Source organism: Erinaceus europaeus, chromosome 14 (genome assembly GCF_950295315.1).
Source record: "Erinaceus europaeus chromosome 14, mEriEur2.1, whole genome shotgun sequence".
NCBI classification, from domain to species: Eukaryota; Metazoa; Chordata; class Mammalia; order Eulipotyphla; family Erinaceidae; genus Erinaceus; species Erinaceus europaeus.
In genome coordinates, this window is record NC_080175.1 from 5,481,809 (window position 1) to 5,508,538 (window position 26,730).

Genomic DNA, 26,730 nt, shown 5'->3' on the forward strand with positions numbered 1-26,730 from the left:
TGATGGGCCTAGACCTCTAATAGATCCCTCTCTCCACTGTCACTCATCTCCATCAGGAACAACATAATGGACCCTTATGTGGGCCCATATAGGATCTTGCCCTCACTGTGGATCAATAATGGTAGGGACTGCCCCATTCTCCAAAGGGAGAATGCGAGTAAGATGGGTCTTGCAGTGGGTGCAACCTAGAACATTCCTTGCAATGACCACAGAGTGCAAGCTCTGACCTACAGGGATGTAGAGGTTACACAGGCTCCCGCACTGAATATAGGCCCCAGATCAAATCAGTGGGGCTTATAGTTAATGGTATTTATATACTTTTCCCAGATTTGGGAGCTACTCTCTGCCCTGTTCCAGCTTTCTAGTACTATTTCCAATCCTGACACCGTCTCCCCAGATAATACCTTTGGCCCACCTGCATGTTAGCTGTCAGGCTCAGGCAAAAATTAGTAAAGTCATGGGCCCTTTGGAATATACCTAAAATAGACCTACGAAATATTTCCAAAATGGAGACCCCAAATCTCATCTATTTCCTTGCCTTTAGGTTCCTAATTATGTAACAATTTGCTCTTCTTTATATCTTAATGCTTTTTCAGACACCAAGTTGAAGATGCTACCATGATGCCAACCTGACTTCCCTGGGCAGACGACCTCACTACTGATTTGCTGAACTGTAGATGAGGAACCTGCTGATACAGAGGGTCCCTGGTAAGGATCTGAGTACTCACAGATTCTGGTGTGGAAGGTAGGGGTGTTTATCTTTAATCAGATCCTCTGCAATACCAAATGGTCTCATACGTGTGTTTGGAGGCTCTGAGATAAACAGAGAGCAATGGTGCTTTCAGGGAGGAAGGGTACTGACCGGATGCTCTGAGCCAGGGCACATGTGCTCTTCGATTAGATGGTGCCAAGGGGACCTCTAGTAGTGCTGGAACACATGGAAACTGTGATTAGGCCTAAATTCTCTTATTCAGGAGACATATACAAGAACACATCAGATAAGAACTCAAGTGGCAGTCAGTGAGAAGCCAGCAGGTATTCCACACCTTACCAAAACATCTCCACTACCCACAATATCTGGACTGACCACAAGCTCATAATAGGTAATCTGGTCTTTTATTTTATCTATTTATTTTTAAATACATCCTAGTTTTTAAAAATACTTTAAATTTACTTATTATTGTATAGAGACAGAGAGAAATTGAGAGAGGAGGTGAAAGAGAGAAGGAAAGAGATGGAGAAACACCTGTTTCACTTGTCAAATTTCCCCTCTGCAGGTGGGGACAGGGACTTGAACCCTTGTCCTTGTGCACTGTAATGTGTGCACTTAATCGGGTGCACTGCCGTCTGGTGACTAGGTCTTTAATGAAGCTTGGGTCAAGTCTAGGATGCTGATACAAAGTGTCTGACTGTGATCCTGCTTCCCCCAAGTGCTTTGCCTGACACCAAGACACATCATAATTAAACTGGCAAAGATAAAAGACAAAGAAAAGTTACTAAAAGCAGTGAGGAGAAAAAGAATAACATACAGAGGTAAACCTATAAGGTTATCAACAGATGCCTTTCCACCTTTAAGCCCTACTTCAGTGCTAGATTCTGCATGAAGATGGTCAGCAGTAGTAAAACAAATTAATCTAGCCATAGGTTTTACTTATTTGTTTGTTTATTTATTTGTCTTCACTAGAGAACTGCTCAACTCTGGCTTATGGTGGTGCATAACTTTAATCTGGGTCCTCAGAGTCTCAGGCAAAAAAAAAAAGTTTTTTTCATAACCATTATGCTATTTTTCTTAGTCCTAGGCATAAGTTTTAAAAATCACCGCATTCACAAGTATACTGATTATCTTGATCAAACCCATAACTGATGGTCTAATCCACCTGGATGGTAAAGATGAGAATAATAGGACCAGTAGCAAAAACATTTTTCTACCTGTTGTGGTCTTTGGTAAATTTTCATTATCTGCTGAGAGAGAAATAAAGGGATGGGTGTTACAAGAATGTGACTTCACTGATGTGCTCACATGGAAAATACTAGCACTGCTTTCTGAGGAGGCATATTAATACAAGTAGAGACTTTTTTTTTATTGCAGTATGAAGATTCTCTACAGGAACAATCCCATCTTGTAAAAGGACTAAAAATCCATTTGAGACTGAGATTTCCACCAAGAAGGCATGAAAAATATTTATCAAAGAGACATAATTCAGACACACTTGAAACCAAAGTCGTATCAGAGACCAATAGCAAAGATAGCACTGGAGAACTAAAAACAGCAAACTCACAGATGAGAAACAGTGTAAGTATGAAGAATTCAGCACAGTAATTTGGACTTCTTGTCCTGGATAAACCTATGTGCTGATAACTCTTGACCCAGAACTATGCTGCTACTTCTTTCTTCTGTTTGTAAGGGAGTGGGGTGGGGTGGAGGCACAAAGAAAGCTTTGGTAGAGGATATGGGGGTTTATACACACCATGTGTGGGTGTGAGATTAAATCCCAGAAGTCTTATAATTTTGTAGAACACTGTTAAAACACTAATAAAAATGGGATAAAAAAAAGAATCTTGTGCTGAAGAGGATATTTTGGCCATCGCATGGTCCCTAGATTTTGTTGTAGTGGATGTTTTCCAATTCTGAACTTTAGACTCTTTCTTTGGTCTTAAGTCCCTAAGAGTGAGATATACCATGGGTCAGACCCATTTTTTGTTTTGTTTTGCATTATTTTAACTTTAGGTTGTTAACCTACCTGGTGATACAGCTGGGTGGTTCCTATTTTCTTGGATGGTGGAAGTTGAGTGAGCTATTAGAAAAACAAAACAAAAACCAAGGGAAACGCATCTTGATCATTTGTACTCAATGGAATGAGAGGGGCTTTTTCCATTTGTTCCACATTTCCAGAAGAATTAATGAGTTTTAGATGAGCTCACTCAAAATGCAGAATGAAATAAGCAGCCTTGAAAGCACTATACTAGACAAGAAGGGCTACATTTAAGATGATCCTGTTTGTATGAACTGTCCAGAATAGATAAATCCAGAGATGGAAAGCAGGTCGGTGAATACCAGGTCCTGGAGGAGGAACCATAACAAGCTGTGTTACTACTAGCAGAGAAGCAGAGAGCAGCTGTGGGGTAGAATAGAATCCTCTAAGCAACATGATTCCACAGGACACACTTGTACGCACAGAATTAAGTCCATGGTCACTTTTTATGCTCACATACCAAATTCTTCAAGGTGCTTTGCAAGAATTTACTAATTTCTTCCTCATGACAACTCTTTGAAATACATAATGATTAGTCCCACTTTTTGATAGGAAAATAAACTACAAAGAGGACTGAAAAGAGGGGGAGCTGGGGAGGGCTATATAGCTGGAAGCAGGAGACAGGTTCAAAACCCAGTGGTCTGGCAGTTGCTTGGTCAAAATCATTCTTGTCACTTAGGCATGAGATCCAGAACCTAATGTGTTTGCTCCCATTTTTGTTATTATTTCTCAAATTGGGAACAGTCAAGTGGAGTTCATTTATTCCAACATATAGTTTTTTTTTTTCCTATGAGAGAAAGAGACCAGAATACTACTCAGCTCTGGAGTGTAGCACTGGAGATTGAACCTTATACTTGTAGGCCCTTAGGCATAGATGTCTGGTTTGCTAACTGCACAATCTCCCTGGCTCCAATACTTAACTTACTTACAAGTATTAAATGTTCAGTAGACATTGTTCTCAAGACTGTAAATCACATGAAAATATGTAATGCATGCATGCATGCACATGTGTGTGTGTGCTTACATGTGTGTGTGCTTGAGGACAACTCAAAGTGGAGACAGTTGTGGGTTCTGCTCTAAGTTGGCAGTGTGATTGGAGAGACAACTAGACACATACAACTTTACAGAGAATTACTAAGAGTTTAGAGTGAGAATGACAGCTATGAGGGCATCCTGAAGAATGAACCACTACTGCTTGCGTGGGCGGGGGAGAATTGGACATGTTCTGGGCAGGCTTGGGAGAAGTAAGTACAAAAGTAAGAAGGTTAAATGTTGACATGTCCCAGAGGTTAGTCAATCTTTTTATCCTTAGCTCCTCCCTTCTCAGACAGATACTTATTAATAGGCAACAAGTCTGGTCCTTTTTTTCTTTTTTCTTTTGTGGTTAACAGCATCTTAAGGTTAGTGAGTAAAAATAGTCCAGCAGTTGAGCTCCAGGGCTCTGAAGTCAGATTCCTTGTATTATCTTCCCATCAACTTTGGGGACAATACTTAACTTATTTAGCATGAGTTTCCCCATTCAGAAATTGGGGATTACAGAAATTCCTTCACCTGATGAGTTGGGAGGATTAAACAAAATAACCCACTTAAGAAAATCAACATAAAGACTGACATGGTATAAGGGAATGCTTTCTAATAAAAATAAACCCCAACCACATGTGATTTGCAATTTTTAAAAGTAAAAAAAGAACAGGTGAAATTAATTTTAACAACACATTGCATTTAATCCCACATAGCCATCTTATCATTTCAATGTGTAATCAGTGTGAAATGCTAATGGACAATTCTATATTCTTTGTACTATACGAGAAAACCAAAGTGCTTCCAGGCTGTACACTGCACAGACATTAGGTCAGACATTCTAGCTGACTTCTTAGTTTAGCAGAAGTGAGGTGACTCTTTTAGTTACTGTTTTCTCTAACATATATCCCCTACCTTCCTCTTCCTCTTTGCGTTTGTGAAAACATGTAAAATGAAAACCTCATGTTATTTTATTCTTTGGCAGTCAACAGATGGACAATAGAATAGAAAGGAAAGCGGGGGTGGGTGGAGAGCAGGTGACAGCTCACTCTACCAAGTTCACACTTGATGATGCAAAAGGCCCTGGGTTTGTTTCCCGGCCACCACATGGGAACACCCACACCAAGGGCTTGGGTTGGTGGAAGCTTCATGAGTGGTGGGGCCAGTACAGCGGTGCCTCTCTTGCTCTCTACCTCTGTCTGAACCCTTTATAACAAGACTACATAGAGTCTACTGGGAGCAGTGGAAATATCATGTTGTAGAGTCTTAGCCACAGCCCTGGTGGAAAAAGAGGAGAAACCAAGAGAGAGAGATACAGAGAGACACACAGGGAGATATAAAACCATACAATGTGAAATTCCAATCATTTCAGGATCTTCTTATCCCTTTCTTAGATGAGTTCATCTCCAGTGGAACATGAGTGGGAGCTGGCGTTGGTAGGAAAACCAGAGAGCATCATATCAGAATCACCCAGGCACATCTGGACCTGGCAGTGAGAGGTGGGTCCTACCTGGCGGTGTTGAATGTGAAGAGGTTGTGGGAGACAGCTGGGTTGAGATGGCAGCAGGAATAACTGTGGCACAGAAACATTCGTTAGCAGAAGGGAAGTAACTAGTTATCCTAATTCTGCCCTGATCCACGCAGTATTATGCATTCCCAGAGAACAGGCACGCTGGCTTCGGACATGGGTCGGCAACCTTCACTCCCTGTTTAACTGTCCACTTCCCAGACACTTAACTACAAGCAAACACTCGTCCGTTTAAATCCATAGCAGCAAGTTATAAATGCCTTGAAAGAGGTATGCCAGCAGATTAGTCTTGCCTCAACTCTGACAGGATTACAGTGGAGCTCCAGCTTCCCACCGGGTCAGCACATGGCAGATGGAGTGCAGGAGGAGGGCTACTGTCTAGCGATAGACACTGAGAGATCCATTTCGGAGTCAGCCCAGATGTGTCTGTGGCTTTAAAGATAAAACTCCATAGTTACTCCACGTCTTTCCCACAAACGTCACCTTTCCGTGTTTTCCCTTTACGCTCAGTGGTTTCTTCTCTCGGTCCATAAAACCCCATTTGTGAGAGGCGGCAGCCTCCTGCATTTCTTAGGTAGTCCCTCTCAGGCTCTGCTAATCTGCCCGCCTTTGTTCTCTGAAACACATGCCCGCTCTCTTTGTCCCCCTCCTTGCACTCTACTGTCAGAAATGTTAGATCACCTCTTGGCCGCTATTGGAGTTGAAAATCTATATTCTTCCTTGCACATTCAATGTACCTGCACAGGTATTTGGTGCTACACTTTCCCTCAGATTCGGCTTGGCGGTTTGGACCACCAGGAACCGCTGGCACTTTTCCCCATTTATTCTGATGATCTCACAACCTCAACCTGTTTTTTTAAAAAATATATTTATTTATTTATTTATTCCCTTTTGTTGCCCTTGTTGATTTATTGTTGTAGTTATTATTGTTGTTATTGATGTCATCGTTGTTGTATAGGACAGAGAGAAATGGAGAGAGGAGGGGAAGACAGAGAGGGGGAGAGAAAGACAGACACCTGCAGACCTGCTTCACTGCTTTTGAAGTGACCCCCCCCTGCAGGTGGGGAGCTGGGGGCTCAAACAGGGATCCTTACGCCAGTCCTTGTGCACTTAACCCACTGCGCTACCACCCAACTCCCTCACAACCTGTTTTTCCCTGATAGGAGCCTGCCATAAATGTTGCTTAATTGTGAAACTTCTCCACAACCTGACCTACAGTGTTCTCTCTGACGGCGGGGATGACTCACACCACCCACTAGGAACATAGACAGAGAAAACCACACTGGTGAACAACCATGGGTCATCTATTTTTTTTTTTTTAACTTGGGTAGTGTGAGTTTTAGAGTACTGTACCTTGAGTTTAGCTTAGCTCGGCTTAGATTGTGCTGCGTCCTGCATGAATAAAGAGATACTGCCTACAGCTCAACCATGAGTCCCTGGTCGTCTGTTACCTGCCCATGAAGCCAGCCTGGCGAAAACAACATAGCCTGGCAAAAACAACATATGGCGCCACAACATGGGACCAGACCTGCGCAACTCCCAGATAAGTGAAGACTTTGCCTACCTATGCACTATGGTCTTCTCTTCTACTTATGAAGAGGTTTGCCAAAGCCTCTACTGTTTCATCATGAGACAGTTACTCTGTCTCTGGAGCATTTTGCTCTGGGCCAAACTTTGTTTCCCTGACCGGGAACTTTGGTTTCTTATGACTGGGATCATAGAGCTTGGGAGATGCACTGAGATTTCTCCTTGGACTTTCTGGATTCCCTCTCCCATGTTTCCTGAGGAAAAGGACTAGATTTTGCTCCGGGCCACAGTTTGGTTCTTTATGACTGTGATCGTAGACTTTGGGATATGCATGGGGATTTCCCCTGGGACTTTCTGGACTTCTTCTCGAATGTTTCCTGTGGAGAAGGACTACTTTAATTTGAAGAACATTCTCGAGTACCCTGGCAGTTCCCAAGTATGGAGACACGTGGTTAGTTCTACTCTCCTGATTGGATTCTTTCTTCGATGGGAAGACGCTTTTAAAAATGGGTGCCTGAAGCAATCCAGCAGGAACAGTCAGAAACACCCTAAATGGAATTTCGAGGAGCTTTTTGGACTAGGACGCCCTCCGGGGACTCTTAATCCTACATGGTGAGATCTTGATAATCTGGTACAAGTTGCGTTTCATAAGAGAATGATTTGAATGACTGAATTTTTGTTTGACATTGACTTAAAAAAAATGCTGGATGCAGCCATGATTTCTAGAGACATCCAGAAACAATCCAAAAAGTTGTTTTTCCCTCCTTTGATTTCTCTTTTACGTCTTGACATGAATCTGAAACATTTAATCCTGAAAACTGTATGAGTTATGGGTGAGGCAGATAGTGCAATGATTATGTTAATTATTCTCATGCCTGAGGCTTTTAACCGTGGTTCTTCTGTTTACCTTTCCACATTTTATTGAGTTTAAACTGTTTAAACAACCTTAAAATCATACTAGAAAGGACTTCCAATTATAATGGAGTTATCAATTATAGTAAACTTCTAATCTGCTACAAGTTTTGTTTGACAAGTAAGTGAATTTCAGCTGTCAAAGTCTTCACATGAAAAAGCATCTACTCAAATGGAATTCCTGGAAATCCATTTGGATCCTGTTCTCTGACATCGCCCCCGGAAACCAATGGTGAGACCTGGCACGTCCTGAAGAAACAGATTCACAGACTCCAAAGCTCACTCTCTACAGAAAAGCAGAATTCTGGTGGCCGACATTCCCCATCAAGACAGACGTGCAGCATTTCATCCTCTGGCATTTTCTTCTGTGGTCAGCTACTTTGGACTGACACCTCCATCGGACTTACTGGTACATGCTGCTGTGTTTCTCAAAGACTAACTTCAGCCAATTGCCTTGAGACTTTATAGACCATGTCCCCTCGCCTGCAGGTTCTTCCCCAGAGGCAGAAAACTCCCCCCCCCCCTTATTAGGTTATGCCCACAGAGGCATGAAGCGCCCCAAGAGGCAAGAGATGCCCACAGAGGCAGGAAACGCCCTTTGAGGCAAGAGATGCCCCCAGAGGCATGAAGCATTCCCAGAGGCAAGAAATACCATTTTGCCTGCTAGGCCTTGCCCTTTGAGGCAAGAAACATTCCCCTTGACATCACATTGGTTATTGCTGCTCGCCTATTTTGTTTTCCATGTCTTATGCCAGTTCTTTTGAAAACACCTGTACGATATACGTTTCTGTTCACCCCACAATGGCCATTAGTTAAAAAGAAAGGGGGAATTGTTGGTATGCATGAGACCCCTTCTGTTTCATTTGGTTTAAATCCCCCCTGCTTAACACTATTCTATTTACATAACCACTTCATTCTATTTACATAACCACTGTTAACAAGTTCCACCCTCCCTCCAGGGCATTTGTGGTTCAGTGATAGGATTCTCGCCTGCTCCATCCCCTCCTTGTCACACCCTGATCCCTTCTTTGTCACACTCTGATTTTCACCAGTCACTTTTCTCTCCACCCTCTCTATGTCACATCCTGTTTCCACCCTACTTGGGAAGTATATATAAAGACAGCATTGTGAGTTTTAGAGTACTGTACCTTGAGTTTAGCTTAGCTCGGCTTAGATTGTGCTGCGTCCTGCATGAATAAAGAGATACTGCCTACAGCTCAACCATGAGTCCCTGGTCGTCTGTTACCCGCCCATGAAGCCAGCCCGGCAAAAACAACATAACCCATCGAAAACAACAGGTAGAATCTACCCCTCTTGTATCACATTTCAGTGGATGTCCTGAATGATGTGTATTTGCCACGAAGCAGTAGTAACTGTAGAATTCTAATAAATTAGCCCTTTGAATCCCCAGAGCGTGCCAATATAAGGTCATTTGATGAAGGAGAAAAAGGGTTGAGGATAGAACTAAGGTCGCACCCTAAGCTGAGGATGGGCCCCAGATCACATCAAATCGATGGGCTTTACAGTCAACAATATTTAGACACCCTTCCCATATTTGGGAGCTACTCTCTTCCCTGATCCAGCTTTCTCGCCCTTTTCCCAGCCATGACATCATCTCCCCAGACAATAACTTGGATCCACCTGCATATCAGATGTCAGGTTCAGAAAAAAAAAAAACAAACAACTAGTATAGTCACAGGCCTATTTGGAATATACCTAAAATAGACCTACTAGCTATCTACTAAATAGAGACCCCAAATCTTCACCTGCAATATTCCAGCCTTTAGGTTCATGACTAGTCAACAATTTGTTTGGCTTCATATCTTAACTCTTTCTTCAGCCACCAGGTTCCAGATGCTACCATGATGCCAACTGAACTTTCCTGGGCAGACGACCCCCACAATGTATTCTGGAGCCCCGCCTCCCCAGAGCCCTGCCTCACTAGGGAAAGAGAGAGACGAGCTGGGAGTATGGATCGATCTGCCAACGCCCATGTTCAGCGGGGAAGCAATTACAGAAGCCAGACCTCCCACCTTCTGCATCCCACAATGACCCTGGGTCCATGCTCCCAGATGGATAAAGAATAGGAAAACTACCAGGGGAGGGGATGGGATATGGAATTCTGGTGGTGGGAATTGTGTGGAGTTGTGCCCCTCTTATGTCCTATGGTTTTTGTCAGTGTTTCCTTTTTATAAATAAAAAGAATTAAAAAAACTAAGTCTGCAGACCAGCTGCCTTTAATAGAGTTATGGCCCTGGATTGGGTCCAGATGGACCCAATGTAATTACAAGAGTTTTTACAAGTGGGAACAGAAGGCACAAGAAAGGCAGAGAGAAATCTGAAGTCATTATACATTCTTGGTTTTGGAAAGAGAGGACTAAGGCCATAGCCAAGGCATCTATTTTTTTGGGATAGAGAATCATTTTCTGACATATTTGGTTGTGTGGAGTGAAAAGGAGGGAGGAAATTGGCTGGCTGCAAATATCTCTGGTTTTAGAAACCCAGTGAATGGGAAGAATGTGCCCATTTTTTTTATCATGTACTGGACCACTTGCCATAAAAGTCAATTTTAGTAATAAGAATTACAATTTATAATGGTGTACCCAGTAGAGTGCACACACTTCTATGCATGAGAACCCAAGTTCAAGCCTGGTCCCCCACCGGCAGGGAGGAAGTCTCCTGACCAGGGAGGCAGGTCTGCAGGGGTCTGTCTTTCCCCTCTCCCTTTTCCCTCTCAGTTTCTCTCTGTCACTATCAAAAAGGAAAAAGCAAGAAATAAAGAGAAAGGAGAGGAGAGGAGAAGAGAAATAGGAGAGGAAAAAAGAGAAATATGTGGAGATTGGGAGTGGCTGATTCCTTACTCAAACACTGAGCCGCATTAGTAACCCTGGTGGCAATAACAAAATAAGGTGCCAATAATTCTGCAAATCCATCATGAAAACACCTCTTACCCTGTGGAACTGGCAGTGACTCCTCAGCAATCTCTGTGGGGAGAGGAGTCGAGAATTCAGTGGCTGTTATGAGAGGAATGTTTCATCCCCTCCCAGCCATACCGAGCTAACAGGCTGGGGAGAACCTGTGTGTTGAGTGGTTTCACAAGCAACACGAATGATTTGCCAAATGTGTTCCTTGCCATGGTGGTAGGAATAATGCAGCTCACAACATTTCCACTTGAAAAAAAAAACTAAAACCTAAACTGATCAAGATGAAAATACTATCCATTTCTCTGAAAAGAAGAACAATGAACGCATTTTGGACTTAAGGGTAAGACTATCAGGATGATCTAGAATGCAGAAACAGTAAGTAAGGATGGTTGAAATATGGAACTCTAGGGAGCTGGGTGGTGGCGTAGCGGGTTAAGCGCAGGTGGCACAAAGCGCAAGGACAGACGTAAGGATCCTGGTTCGAGCCCCGGCTCCCCACCTGCAGGGGAGTCGCTTCACAGGCGGTGAAGCAGGTCTGCAGGTGTCTGTCTTTCTCTCCCCCTCTCTGTCTTCCCCTCCTCTCTCCATTTCTCTCTGTCCTATCCAACAACGACGACATCATCAACAACAACAACAACTATAAACAACAAGGGCAACAAAAAGGGAGGGGGATTTAAAAAGTAAAATTGTTTAAAAATTATGCAACTCTGATCCCCCCCACTATTTACTCTCCTTTTTTATTGTCCTGCGTCAATTTTATTTTCACAATTATAATATTCATTCCATTTTCCCTTAATGATATACCTACTGCCTGCCCAGGACTTTCACAGAATGAGAACACCAGGTTAATAAAACAAACGCATGAACTTACCCAGCTCAGGCTTTGGATGCTCAGACCCTGTTAAGATGTGGGGGAAGAAAAGACTGACTTTAGAAAAATATCTTTCTTAAATAAAAAATAAATAAATAAAAAGGAAAATATCTGTAGAGATGCTCCAGCTCAAATTGAATTTTAAAATAAAAGAATATGACTCCCATAAGTAAACTGCTATCTCTTGTCTGCCTTAGTTCAGGTGACTTTAAACATCAAAGATATGAATTTTGGTCAGTACAGAGCGCCAAATAGCGCACGTTCATTAGTTTCTTATTTTTATTTTTTAAAAATATTTATTTATTTTCCCTTTTGTTGCCCTTGTTGTTTTATTGTTGTAGTTATTATTGCTGTCATCGTTGTTGGATAGGACAGAGAGAAATGGAGAGAGGAGGGGAAGACAGAGGGGGAGAGAACGATAGACACCTGCAGACCTGCTTCACCGCTTGTGAAGCGACTCCCCTGCAGGTGGGGAGCAGAGGCTTGAACTGGTATCTTTCCGTGGGTCCTTGCACTTCGCGCCATGTGCACTTAACTCACTGCACTACCACCTGACTCCCACGTTCATTAGTTTTAATTGTGCTTTCCTACCCAAAAGACTACTATTTTCCTTTTAAAATCTATCTTACTTTATTGTTATTTTTATTGCTAACAGGGGTATCACTGGGGCTCAGTGACTACAGACAAACCCACTGCTCCAAGTGGCTATTTTTTTCCTCTTTCCCCCCTTTTTTCTATTTAATAGGACAGAGAGAAATTGAGAGGGAGGAAGAGGAGAAAGAGAAGGGATGAGAGAGAGACTTGCAGTCCGGCTTCAAGTGGACAAGTCTTTATGACTGAACATCATTGGACATCTTAATAAGTGAAAAAAATCCACTGCTCTCAATATATTTCCTTTCATTGTTTCCTACTGGCACACACGTTGAAATCTGTGGCATTGGTAGTCCCCTGAATATTGTCCCATATTTGATGGAAACCATGTCTAAGTCTAGGTCTGTGGTTCTCAATCAATAGCCATTTACCCACCCTCCCCCCAAAGGGAGATTTAACACTGTCTGAAGACACTTTGCAGTGTTGTATCTGGGGTGTCATTCAGTGAGTAGGTGTCTGGGGTGCTGCTGAAGAGCCTACTATACTCAGGACAGCCTCCACCACATTGTCCCCCAAAATCAATAGAGGTGAAGTTGAGAAAGCCTCGCCTTGGAATGGTCATGACTTGTGATCAGCCATACGCAGCCTGGTCTCATAGTCAGCAGGTCACAACTGAGTGCTGTTCTAATCTACAAGCTTTTCACTTCATCAAACTACAGACTTATGGTGGGAAAACAAAACAACAAACTACCTCTTAGTTCCTCTAAGATGTTCAGAAGAAAGGCAGAAGGCACTCTATAAGATGATCACTGCTAAGGTTCCTTGCTTTTTTTTGTGAATCATTTTGAAATCTAGTCCTTGTAATGGAACCACCAATATTTTCCACTATTTTTTGTCTATATAAAATCTATTTCAATAGAATGGGGGTGTGGATCAGCCTGGCAATGCCCATGTCCAGCAGAGAATCAGGTACAGAAACCAGAAGCCCACCTTCTGCACCCTAAAAAGAATGTTGGTCCATACTCCCAGAGAGGTAAGTGATGGGAGAAGTAAACCAGAGGCTCTGCGCCCCCACTCCACCAGGACCCAAAGTGTTTGTCACCAGGAATCTTGTTTTTATACCATCACTGAAAAGGAAGTGAATCTGGAAAACACCAGAGGAAGCCAGGCACTTCCTTTCTCTTATCTGAGAGAGAAGAGGGGAAAGTAAATATATATTCATAGGATCAGCCCATCTCTGTGAACCTGGGAGAGCTACTACAGTTTCCAATGGAGAGGATAGGGACACAGAACTCTGATGGTGGGAACCATATGGAATTATACCTCTATTATTTTACAATTTTGTATATAAATATTAAGTCACTAATAAAAACAAATTAAAACATAAAAATCTATTTCAACATCTCGTAGATAGAAAGGTTCTGGGTACAGGTTGAAGCTCTCAAATTTCCGACACGTTTGCCAACTCCCAGTGGTCATAAATGGTGTACCACTCCACAGATGTGAGCACAGCTAGTGGGATCAGTGGATATGTCATCTGGGTGGTACCTTTGGAGGGAAGGGTGACCATTACCTGAACAGATGACACTGGCATCTTCTCCAGGACCACAGTTATGCAGGGACCAGTCAGTATGGGGACACTGTCCCAGGAAGCTCTCTCTTCCTGTGCAGTCCACATCATCCAGCAGAAACTTGCCGTCACCTTCACCAAAAAGAGCCTCAACAGGGGCTGAGAGGGCACGCCCGCACCGCAGCTGGCGGCACACCACGTCCGCCTCATTCATGTCCCAGTGGTCGTCACAGACCCTGCCCCACTGGCCACGGTAGAAGACCTCCACGCGTCCAGAACATGGGCTTGACCCATTCACTAGTTGCAACTGTGGCCAATCTTTCAAAGATACAAAGACATTACATGTTAGGAGAAAGACCACATCCTTTTTTCTTTATTTATTTCTTTTTCTTTATTTCTTTTGATAAGAGTATGAGTAATAGAAAGTAGCCATTTGAGTTCACTTTAAAACGTTAAATTAAATTATTGTAAAAAGAATTTCTTAAAGAAAACCCAGTGGTAGTCTTATTCCTACTGTGATCACTCATATGTGACTTGATATGTACACATGCATGCACATAGATACCACATACCACATGCACTAGTGGAATAGGACACTTATGCCTCTTCAGTGTCATCTCTTTCTTTGAAGCTACAACAATTTTTCACCAACTGATATGCCCACAGGGAAAGGAGATTAGTATTGAGTTCTGATTCATTAAATAATCCTGACTTTCAATTTAGTTTACAGTCATTGAAGAAAGATTTAAAATGAACATCTTACTTTTACTTTGGACAATCTGCTCTTTTTGACTTGATGCATACCCTTTCTGTATTTTATAAGGATCAACACACAAGCAAACATACACACACACAATGGAAAAGAGTAGGAGGAATCTGCTTGTCAGCTCCTATTTTGTATGCATAAAAATACAAGAGAGAAGCAAATCAGAACATGGGAGCAAAGAGACAGGAAATGTCAAGCTTGATAAGTTATGTCTAGGGGAAAATTGTATGCTAAAAATAAGTCTTACCATTTAACCTACTGGTGTTAATTTGATTTTATATTCAGCATGAATATGTTGTGTCTATCAGAGATTAACTCTAGATTGTTATTCTACCAAGCTAAGAGTTCTGTTGCTCAGTGGAGCTCAGCATTTCAAGGTTCTTTAGCTGTGGTTGTCACTCATGAAGTTTTTAAAGATTTTGGAATGTGATTGAGCTGCACATTGTTCTGTGCTCTCTTAAAGCTGAACAGTCGCCCAAGAACTAAAAACTATGGTCAGAATGAATCTCTGTTACAAACAGTTCTTGTTATAAACTTTGTTTCTCCCTTAAAGAAGATTCATGAAAATCATTCTCAGATGGAGTCCGGCAGCCACATCTTGTTTTCCTTATCAAGTAGGAAAAGCAACAAAAAAATCACCTGAAAACTCAACAAAATACAACTAGGATCTCTTCAAAAACTCATCAAACCACAGGTGCATATAAACATGTGTGGCTCATGGGTAGAAAGGGGGTGAGGAAGTGATTGCCGTGACTAAAAGGCTGGACTCAGGGATAGCTGCCACCAGACTGGGGCTTTGGCAGTGAGGCTCAGCACTTCCAGGTGCTAATTAAAGAAACAACAGTTTATTAAAAAAAAAAAAAAAAAGAGGAAAGAAAGAAAAGAAAATCACATAAGCCACAGGTGAGTTCAGACACATGTGGCTTGAGGATAAAAAGGGTGTGAGGGAATGATTCTCAGGACTACAAATGAGTGCTCAGAACGCAGCAGGCACCAGATTAGGTTGGTGGCCGAGAAACCAGTTCCAGATTAGAGTGTTAGCAATAATAATAAAAAAAAACCTTAAAAAACAAACAAACAGTGGTGGGGCTACGATCAGCAGCAGATCTGTTCCTCTCCTCTCCTCTCCTCTCCTCCCTTCTCCTCCCCTCTCCTCCCCTCTCCTCCCCTCCCCTCCCCTCTCCTCCCCTCTCCCCTCCCCTCTCCCCTCCCCTCTCCCCTCCCCTCTCCTCCCCTCTCCTCCCCTCTCCTCCCCTCTCCTCCCCTCTCCTCCCCTCTCCTCCCCTCTCCTCTCCTCCCCTCTCCTCTCCTCTCCCCTCCTCTCCTCTCCCCTCCCTTCTCTTCCGTCCCCTCCCCTCCCCTCCCCTCCCCTCCCCTCCCCTCCCCTCCCCTCTCCTCTCCTCTCCTCTCCTCTCCTCTCCTCTCCTCTCCTCTCCTCTCCTCTCCTCTCCTCTCCTCTCCTCTCCTCTCCTCTCCCAGGTCAGCTAGGAAGACCAAAGGAGACCACCCGGGACGGCAATAAGACAGGACTAGAACGACTTTTGGAACCCACCAAACCACCGGTGAGTGCAAACACGCATGACTGGTGGTCAGAGAGGAGCCTAGGGAGAGATTAAGTGGCTGGCAACAGTCCAGCAGTTGATCAGTTGAGACACCACCTCCAGTCTGCTCCACCAACAAGAGGACGGCTGAGCGAGGAGAGGACTCCCCTGAGACTCACCAAATGCAACTGTGAGTCTCCACTGCTAACTGCCCTCAGAATCTGGAGCAGCGGCAGAGAGGCCCTGGGCTGACACCAGGGGACAGAGAATTAACCAGGAAATTCTCGAAAGACCACGTTCTACCTCAACAAGGATGTACTGGGTGTTGGAGATACTTTGGTTCATAGAAAAGACTTTGTCTTTGTTGAAACTGAGCTTTGAGTCTAGTTGAAGGAGAATCAAGGAGCTAGCTAGTCCCATCAATCCAAAATTAAGTTTATATTTACAACTATTCTCAGTGTTAAGAAGAAAAAGGTAATTTATTTTTATTATGTTTTAAAATATTTTTATTTATTCCCTTTTGTTGCCCTTGTTTTATTGTTATAGTTATTATTATTGGTGTTGTCATTGTTGGATAGGACAGAGAGAAATGGGGAGAGGAGGGGAAGACAGAGGGGGAGAGAAAGATAGACACCTGCAGACCTGCTTCACAGCTTGTGAAGCGACTCCCCTGCAGGTGGGGAGCCAGGATCTCGAACTGGGATCCTTACACCAGTCCTTGCACTTTGCACCACCTGCGCTTAACCCGCTGCCCTGCCACCCGACTCCTTTATCTTTATTATTTTTTTATAAAGCTTTGGGAGTCCATTAAGAGTGTCATGGGGTACATCAAGAGGTGATGATGTACCCCAGGCTTGGAAGATAGGAAGAAATTTAGTATAAAAAGAGAAAAGAAGTGTAGAGTCTCCTATTGGGTATGGCAAAGAAAGCAGGTCACTGAGTGAGACGAATGCATAGAGGAAATTCTCCCAGACGAAATTCTCTTTGGTAAAATTCCTAAGGTCAGAGACCTCCGTCCACCATTCAGAAGCACAGACCATCAGAGGAGGAGTTAGAAAATCTGGACTTACCGCCAGGAAATGGTGTAAGGATCTCAGGATCTACGAGCAGAGAGAGAGGAATGGAGTGTCACAGCTTTGCAAACGATACACCCAACTTTCTTGGTAGACTTTGATGGTGAAGGATAGCACTGAGATAAGAGTGAGCTTCAGGGCAATCTCTTCACTAGGTTCTTTCTGATCAGTGAGAACTGAGAAATTGACTGTGTATTTCTGCAGCTTAGAGTCACTCAGGTCTTGGACTAACAAGCCTTCTGCCAGAAAGGTAGAGGGCCCTGTGTTCACTGAGGCACATCTCTTCGGCATTCCTAGAGGGACTTCTAAGGTTAGTGGTGTTGAGGGACTCAGGTTAAAGAGAAAGGGGGTAGCTAACTCACAGGTGGACCAAATGTTAGAATCAAACTCAACCAAAGCTTATTAAAGTCATGGGCCCTAGGAACATACCTAAAATAGACTTCTTAGCTTCTCTTCACCCTAAGACCTGTTCTCGTCTGCTCTACTCCTACCTTTCTGGTTGCTGCTTATAGTTCAATTTCATTGTTTCATCTTGCTTTTTATCTTGCTGCCTTTCAGCCACCAAGCTGTGGCTGCAACTATGATTCCATTATGATTTCCCTGTGCAGACGACCTCACTAGTGTGTCCTGGAACCTCACCTCTCCAGAGCCCTACCCAACTAGGGAAAGACAGAAACAGGCTGAGGGCATGGATTGATGTGTCAGTGTAATGCCCTTGTCCAGTGGAGAAGCAATTACAGAAGCCAGAACTCCCACCTTGTGCTTGCCAAAAAGAATTTTGGACCATCCTCAAGAGGGGGACGGTTACCAAAGGGCTCAGATTTCCAATTCCATCAGGACCCCCAAGAACCAGAGAGAGAAGAGGAAAAAAAGGAAGAACATTTGGAAGTAGTAGTAGGTGTAGGTGTAACTTAGAAAGGCATTATGCTATTCCACTGCAGAATACTGTGCCCCAGTATGGTTCCGTAGCCCCCATGTCCACTTGGTCGATTCCAAATTATATTCCTCCATGAGGATAATTTCTGGAACCATCCGTTCCACCCCGGTTCCATGGCTGCCAGTTCTTAGCAACATCGCCCCGCCAGATATTCGTCGGGATGCAGCATCATCTAAGTTCATTTCCCACGTCTACGCTCTACCGGACCTGCCAATATACGCAGATATCTTCGCCCACCCTGTCCAACGCTTGACGTCTCGTCACCCAATCTGGTCCCCTACGCCTACACTGAACTTCTCTGTTCCAGTCTCTTGGAAACAGAGTTGGCAGTCAGCTGAGGTAAAGAACAATCACCTCATCACAGACCCCTGCGAGCGTCAACCTGGCTTTGACCTAGCACGTTATGATTGGGCCCTCCTCAATCGCTATCGAACAGGCCATGGCCGGTGCGCCGCTATGTTCCATCGCTGGGGAGCCAGAGACGACTGCCCCTGCGGCTACAGACAGACTATGACCCACATAGTCAATGACTTCCACCTCTACAGATTCAAAGGAGGTCTCGAAACTTTACACCAGGCTCAACCTGACGCTGTTGACTGGCTACGAAATAAGGGCAAACGCTAGAAGAAGAAGAAGAAGAAAGGAAAGGAAGGCATGACCATAGAAAAAATGGGCAAATATATATAAATATAGACAGCTTTAGAAATAATAGTCAACCCATATCTGTAACCCTGGGAGAACTACTGTAGCTTCCAATGGAGGGGCTGGGGACACAGAATTCTGGTGGTGGCAACGGTGTGGAATTATACACCTATTGGCTCATAATTTTGTCAATCAATATTAAGTGACTAAAAAAAATGGAAGAGAAGTCAGGACCATCAAAAAAATGGGGGTGGGGTGGTGGCACACCTGGTTGAGCACACATATTACAGTGCACAAGGACTTGTGTTGAAGTTCCCCATCTCTACTCTTAGGGGGAAATCTTTGCAAATGAGGAAGCACGTCTACAAGTGTCTCTCTGTCTCCCTCCCTCCCTCCCTCCCTCTTCCCTCTAAATTTCAATCAATAAAGATTATTTCAGAAATTAAAAATAATAAAAAAGGAAGAAAATAGTTGTAGTTATACAAACAGTCGTCAACCCCTATCTGTGACCGAGGGAGAACCACTGCAGTTTCCAGTGAAGGGGATGGGGACACAGAACTCTGGGGGTGGGAACAATGTGGAGTTGTACCCTTGTGATTTTTATAATTTTGTCAATCATTAATTCAAATTTTAAAAAAGAGAAAGGGTGTTTTTTCTCCAGGCAACACTGAATTTGCTAAAGGGGTGATGGTGAGCACACTGTGTCCTGAGGCCACACACAGGGTCTTCCCAGACTCAAGGGCATTGCCAAGGTGTCAGAAATCTGGACTTTCCTAAATTCTGTCACATCTTTGAATGATAATTTATTAAAGTATATTTATAGCTTCACTCCGGAATTTTCTTTGCATTTATTATTGCTGAACAAGGTTCCTTTTTAAAAATTATATTAGTGACTTAATATTGATTTACAGAATTATAAGATAGCAGGAGTATAATTCTGCACTGTCTCCAACACCAGGGCTCTGTGTCCCCATTCACTCTACTGGGAGCTACAGTAGTTCTCCCAAGGTTGCAGATAGGGGCTATTATTTCTATAATTATCTGTCTATATATTTGCCCTTTGTTTATCTAATATTTATTTATTTGTTTGTTTTTAGTTTCGCTTTCTTTTCCTTTCTAAGTTACACCTACACTTACTACTACTTCCAAATGTCTTTCTTTTTTCCTTCTCTCTCTGGTTCCTGATGGAATTGGAGTTCAGAGCTCTCTGGTCATATCCCTCTAACATTTCTCCCCCTCTGGGAGTCTGGACCAGAATTCTTTATGGGGTGCAGAAGATGGGAGATCTGGCTTCTGCAATTGTTTCTCTGCTGGACTTGGGCATTGGCAGGTCAATCCATACTTTCAACCTATTTGTATTTTTCCATAGTGAGCTCTCACTGCAGAATTTTCAACAAGACATTTGGGTTTTAGGAACAAAAGACTTTGGGGAAAAATATTTCTCAGATGTCTAAAGTCTGGATAAACTACCTTTTTTTATTTGTTTGTTGTTGTTCTGTATCTTTCCTTTGTTGAGGCATTCTGATTAGACTCACTATTTATCTTCTGCACAGCCAGCCTCTGCCATGAGTTTCAGTGGTTAATGTAATCAGAGGTCTGGGGGTACAGGTAGAAGTTCTGGTGAAGAAATACTGAGGTGTCATTCTTACCAAAGGCTTCAGAAGTTTCAAATTCAGAATCTGTAACAAAGAAAAGAAAGTTGAATGTTACTTGATTTATTAGAGGTGAGAACAATCATGGAGGGTCTCCTGTTTGGTGAGTAGGTCACCTGGTGCACCATTTTCTGGCCCTCTGACAAAGTCCGGTCTGGAATTAGTCTTATATGTGATTATTGAAAAGGAGGAGGAGGAGCCAGCCCAGCATGAGCATTGACAGGTGGATCCATCCCCTGGCCTGTTTCTATCTTTCCCTAGTGGGGCAGGGCTCTGGAGATGCGAGGTTCCAGCGCACACTGGTGAGGTTGTAACTAGACAATTCTCCTTCATGGTCTACTATGTTTCCCATCTCACCTGTTCTATTCTTCCCAAACTAGTTCATCAAGAACTACCTAAGACCTTAGAGCACAGCAGAAGATCACTCTTCCCACCGTTCAAGCTGGTGAATCACCAAGATGGGGCAAAGGTGATTTCTACCTGGTTCTGCCCATCCCCAGGACTTACAGGAAGAGCTTTAGAAAGACCCCACAGCTGACTTAGATCAGGAGCAGGCTCCATGTTTCCAGAATGTCAGAGGCACTGGGATCCCTTTACAATGCAGGCTGGCAAAAGGCTTTGAGACCATTGGTTTTTTTTTTTCTTTCTGTTTTTCCGTTTGGTTCTTTTGCCTCCAGGGTTATTGCTGGGCTCAGTGCCTGCACCATGAATCCACTGCTCCTGGAGGACATCCCCCCCTTTTGTTGCCCTTGTTGTTGTAGTGCTGTTGTGGTTATTATTGTTATTGATGTTACACGTTGTTAGATAGGACAGAGAGAAATGGAGAGAGGAGGGGAAGACAGAGAGGCAGAGAAAGACAGACACCTGCAGACCTGCTTCACCACCGGTGAAGAGACTCCCCTGTAGGTGGGGAGCTGGGGGCTCGAACTGGGATCCTTACATAGGTCCTTGAACCTCTGATTACATTAACCACTGAAACTCATGGCAGAGGCTGGCTGTGCAGAAGATAAATAGTGAGTCTAATCAGAATGCCTCAACAAAGGAAAGATACAGAACAACAACAAACAAACAAAAAAAGGTAGTTTATCCAGACTTTAGACATCTGAGAAATATTTTTCCCCAAAGTCTTTTGTTCCTAAAACCCAAATGTCTTGTTGAAAATTCTGCAGTGAGAGCTCACTATGGAAAAATACAAATAGGTTGAAAGTATGGATTGACCTGCCAATGCCCAAGTCCAGCAGAGAAACAATTGCAGAAGCCAGATCTCCCATCTTCTGCACCCCATAAAGAATTCTGGTCCAGACTCCCAGAGGGGGAGAAATGTTAGAGGGATATGACCAGAGAGCTCTGAACTCCAATTCCATCAGGAACCAGAGAGAGAAGGAAAAAAGAAAGACATTTGGAAGTAGTAGTAAGTGTAGGTGTAACTTAGAAAGGAAAAGAAAGCGAAACTAAAAACAAACAAATAAATAAATATTAGATAAACAAAGGGCAAATATATAGACAGATAATTATAGAAATAATAGCCCCTATCTGCAACCTTGGGAGAACTACTGTAGCTCCCAGTAGAGTGAATGGGGACACAGAGCCCTGGTGTTGGGGACAGTGCAGAATTATATTCCTGCTATCTTATAATTTTGTAAATCAATATGAAGTCACTAACTTCATACTGTGAACTTCACTTAACCAGGCATGCCACTGCCTGAACCCTCATCTGTTGAAAAGTTTTCTGGCTCTGTATCGTCTTTTTTTTTTTTTTTTGTAAGCACGTGCTGACAGTTTTTTTATATTTATTATTGTAGTTATTACTATTGTTGTTATTGATGCCATTTGTTGTTGGATAGGACAGAGAAATGGAGAGAGGAGGGGAAGACAGAGGGCGAGAGAAAGACAGACACCTGCAGACCGGCTTCACTGCCTATGAAGCGACTCCCCTGCAGGTGGGGAGCCCGGGGTTCGAACTGGGATCCTTATGCCGGTTCTTGTGCTTTGCGCCACCTGTGCTGAACCCGCTGCGCTACCGCCTGGCCCATTGAGACCGTTAGTTTAATGGGTGAGAACTCTCCATCTGCATGCAAAGCAGTGCCACTGCAGTGGGGCAGGTCCCAGCAGAACATGATCTGCCTTTGGTCATCTCCAGGAAGTGAGTCTGCTGCTTCATAACAGAGGTTGGCAAGCGGAACCTTCTGGAAGTCAGTCTTTCAGGACAGGGAGGAACTCTGTGTTCGTGCTGGAGCTCCGAGCCATCTTCAGAACAACTTGTTGAGTGTCCAAGTGCTTGGTTTTTGGGCAGCTGGTGATAGCTCTGTTCCTACTTCCTGGCTGATCTGACTTGGGGAGAATGAGTTAGTGAAATCCATCCAACGTCCGCCACGTCTACCAAGCTTGTTACTCAGATGAGGAGGAAGGAGGAGGCTTCCTGTAGCTGATCTTCCCCCAGACCTTGCCCAGTTGTTCCAGGTCAGATGACCAGAAACATGGCTGCTTTTGAGGATGGGGATCTAGATTTCCTTAAAAGCAACAGGTCAGGCCAGCATCACTGGTTTCCAGCCTCTTAGGTTGGGGAAGGACAGGCCTATCAGGGTGAATATATGTTATTGTTGTTCTCCCTGTGCTAGATAAAGGCTAAACCACATGCAAAGAGGCTGGTGGGCACAGCAGGACTGTGGGATGTCCTCTTCATGAAATGGCAGCATCTGTGCTCAGAAGTGCCTGCGTTTGCTTCAGTGTCGACCTGTCACTCTCTTGAAATGGAATTTTCTTTCTTTCTTTCTTTCTTTCTTTCTTTCTTTCTTTCTTTCTTTCTTTCTTTTAAGTGAGTGGTTTACAGTAGAGTTGTTGGCACATGTGTACAATATATCATCTGACCAAGATAGTTGTCTACAAAACTCTCATCCCAAATCAGGTCCAACATCTTGTACCAGGACCTGAGTCGGGCCTTTCAGGAAATGGAACTTGTAAACATTCTGGAGAAAGACAACCCTGATGCCATTTTGATCTGGGACCCACAACCTTCAGTGATGGGTCCTTTGGTGATGTAGTGTTTTTGTTTGTTTGTTTGATTGATTTTCATCTCTAATTAAGAGAGTTCTTTCTAAGAGGATTACTTTTTGGCTGCTCAAACAGACACACTTAGTTTGGGGTCAGATTTAGGGAGACACAGAGGAAATGTTTGAAAGGAATGACAGCTCGGCTCTCCCAGAAGAAGGACACTCAACCCAGCAGATGACGCCCGTGTCCTCCTCATGCCCACAGTTGTGGGAGAACCATCCGGCGTGTGAGCACCGACCCAGGTAGGGCTCGGTGCCTGAGCACTGCACATTGTCCAGGAGGATGGGGCCGGAGCCCTGGCCAAAGTGGGCCTTCCCGGGGGCGGACACGGCCTTCCCGCAGCCCAGCTGCCAGCACACCCCCTGGGCTTCCTTCTCGTCCCACAGGTCGTCACAGACGGTGCACCACACACCTTCGTAATATACCTCCACACACCCAGAGCACCGTCCTGATCCTCCCACGAGCTTCACGGCCAGCCAGTCTTTGGGAGAAAGCAGCCCTGCCCCCACAAAAGGGCCGGTGAGTGGAGCCATCCTCTTCCTCACCACCCCCATCATCCAAGCCAGAACTACAGTTCACTGTGGACATCTCTTATTTGCGTACCTGTTTGTTTATTGCATGAGCCCAGGGCCTGTTGTGTGCGTGATACTGTCATTGGGGGACCTCCCAGATTGATTTTTCTTTCTTCATTTGAAAGAGGAAGAGAGAGAAGAAAGAGGGAGAGGTAGACTCACAGAGAGGGAGAGACACTAAAACTCTGCTCCACCATTCATGGAGTTTCTCCAGGACCATCCAGGGTGCTCCTATGTGGTGCTGGGACTTGAACCTGGGACTTCACACACAGTAAGGCATATGCTCTGATGGTGAGCTATATCCTCATTGTACAATGCACTTTTTTTTTAAAGGCTAAACATTCCCTTCGAAAGTCTTGTCTCCGTTTTGCCAGAGTTACAGACAGAAGCAGCAGCTCCTGCTCTCCTGTTTGGGTGGAATTGGTGCAGCCTGGGTTTAGGTGTGTGTGCGTATGTGTGTGCATGTGTGTGTGTGTGTGTGTGTGTGCGCGTGTGTGTGTGTCTGTGTGTGTGTGTCTGTGTGCGTGTGTGTGTGTCTGTGTGTGTATGAGTGTGTGTATACGTGTGCATGTGTGTGTGTCTGTGTGCGTGTGTGTGTGTCTGTGTGTGTGTGTCTGTGTGCGTGTGTGTGTGTCTGTGTGTGTGAGTATGAGTGTGTGTATACGTGTGCATGTGTGTGTGTGTCTGTGTGCGTGTGTGTGTGTCTGTGTGTGTGAGTATGAGTGTGTGTGTGAGTATGAGTGTGTGTATGAGTGTGTGTATGAGTGTGTGTGTATGAGTGTGTGTATGAGTGTGTGTGTGTATGAGTGAGTGTGTGTGTGTCTGTGTATGTGTGTGCTCTGTGTGCATGTGTGTGTGTCTGTGTGTGTGTCTCTGTGTGCATGTGTGTGTCTGTGTGTGTGAGTATGAGTGTGTGTGTGAGTGTGTGTATGTGAATATGAGTGTGTGTGTGTGTGCGCGTGTGTGTGTGAGTATGAGTGTGTGTGAGTATGAGTGCGTGTGTGTGTGAGTATGAGTGTGTGTGTGAGTATGAGTGTGTGTGTGAGTGTGTGTGTGTGAGTGTGTGTGTGAGAGTGTGTGTGTGAGTGTGTGTGTATGAGCGAGTGTGTGTGTGTCTGTGTATGTGTGTGTCTCTGTGTGCGTGTGTGTGTCTCTGTGCGCGCGTGTGTGTCTCTGTGTGTGTCTGTGTGTGAGTATTAGTGTGCATGTGTGTGTGTCTGTGTATGTGAATATGAGTGTGTGTGTGAGTATGAGTGTGTGTGTGAGTATGAGTGTGTGTGAGTGTATGTGTGAGAGTGTGTGTGTGTATGAGTGAGTGTGTGTGTGTCTGTGTATGTGTGTGTCTCTGTGTGTGTGTGTGTGAGTATGAGTGTGCATGTGTGTGTGTGTCTGTGTGTGTGAGTATGAGTGTGTGTGTGAGTATGAGTGTGTGTGTGTGTGTGAGTGAGTGTGTGTGTCTGTGTGTGTGCGTGTCTGTGTGTGTGTGTGTGAGAGAGAGAGTATGTCTTCAGGATTAGCTCTTATCTTTCTAAAGGCACTTTAGTCTGGACATTTTTACTCACTCTGGCAAGAGTATCTACATCTAAGAAGACAGAAAGTCGTGGGCTCTAGTTTCCTTGCAACTCTAGCTTAATAACTCCATTAATATTCTCCTTGGGGCCAGGTGGTGGCGCACCTGGCTGAGCGCACATGCTACAATGCACAAGGACCCAGGTCTGAGTCCCTGGTCCCCACCTGCAGGGGGAAAGCTTTGTGAGTGATGAAGGAGTGCTGCAGGTGTCTCTCTGTCTCTCTATCACCTCCTTCCCTCTGGACTTCTGGCTGTCTCTATCCAGTTAATAAAGAAAGATAATTTAAAAAAGAGAAATACTGTCCTTGGGGGTACGTGTACTGTTGCACCCTGTTAAGTGCAGATATTATCAAGTTCAAGGACCTGGGCTGAGCCCTCACAACCCCCTGCAGGGGAACACTTCACGAACAGAGAAGCAAGCCTGCAGGTGTCTGTCTTTCTCTCCCCCTCTCTATCCCCCTTCTCACTCAATTTCTCTCTGTCCTATCTAATAAAAATTAGGAAAGGAAAAAAAAAAAGGAGGAGGGGATTGGCCACCAGAAGTAAAGCGTTGGATTTGTAGTGTCAGCAAGAAGAAAAAAAAAAAAAGGAAAAGGAACAAGAATAAAGAATAAAGAAATATTCTCCTTTGTTACAACATGGAAGGCCAGAGGAAGTCCTGGGGCACCAGCTAAGCTGGAAGGAGAAAGATGATGTGCAGAAGCTGCCGATCACTGACGGGCTCTAAGAAGCAAAGCAAACGACAATGCAGGGGAACCACACCACAGTTTGCTGGAACAGATTTAAGGACTCAGAGCAGGAGGAGGAGGAGGCTGGGGACCTAAATGTCTCTGGTGAAATGTGCTGACACCTCTCTTGGAGAAATGTGACAACCTAAAAACCCTGTCTGAGTCCCCGTGGCAGCACGCGGGTGAAGCATAGCTCTGACGGGAAGTTGTAGTGTGATGGTGTCTCTTCCTTGTTCTCTCCCTCTATGGTCTATTTCTTTTTTAAAAAATATTTATTTCTTTATTCCCTTTTGTTGCCCTTATTGCTTTACTGTTGTAGTAATTATTATTGGTGTTGTTGTTGGATAGGACAGAGAGAAATGGAGAGAGCAGGGGAAGACAGAGAGGGGGAGAGAAGGACAGACACCTGCAGACCTGCTTCACTGCTTGTGAAGCGACTCCCCTGCAGGTGGGGAGCAAGGGGCTCGAACCGGGATCCTTACGCTGGTCCTTGCGCTTTGTG

General features: G+C 44.2%; 1 protein-coding gene across 1 annotated transcript in view; it reads right to left on the reverse strand.

The window, feature by feature from the left end:
* LOC103110524 (deleted in malignant brain tumors 1 protein-like) overlaps positions 1 to 23,891 on the reverse strand; it is a 132,800-nt gene extending 108,909 nt beyond the window's left edge. The window contains 2 exon segments of the mRNA XM_060172255.1: positions 13,700 to 14,014; positions 23,597 to 23,891. Of these exon segments, the coding sequence (XP_060028238.1) occupies positions 13,700 to 14,014; positions 23,597 to 23,891 (610 nt within the window).
* Between the last annotated feature and the right edge of the window lie 2,839 nt (positions 23,892 to 26,730).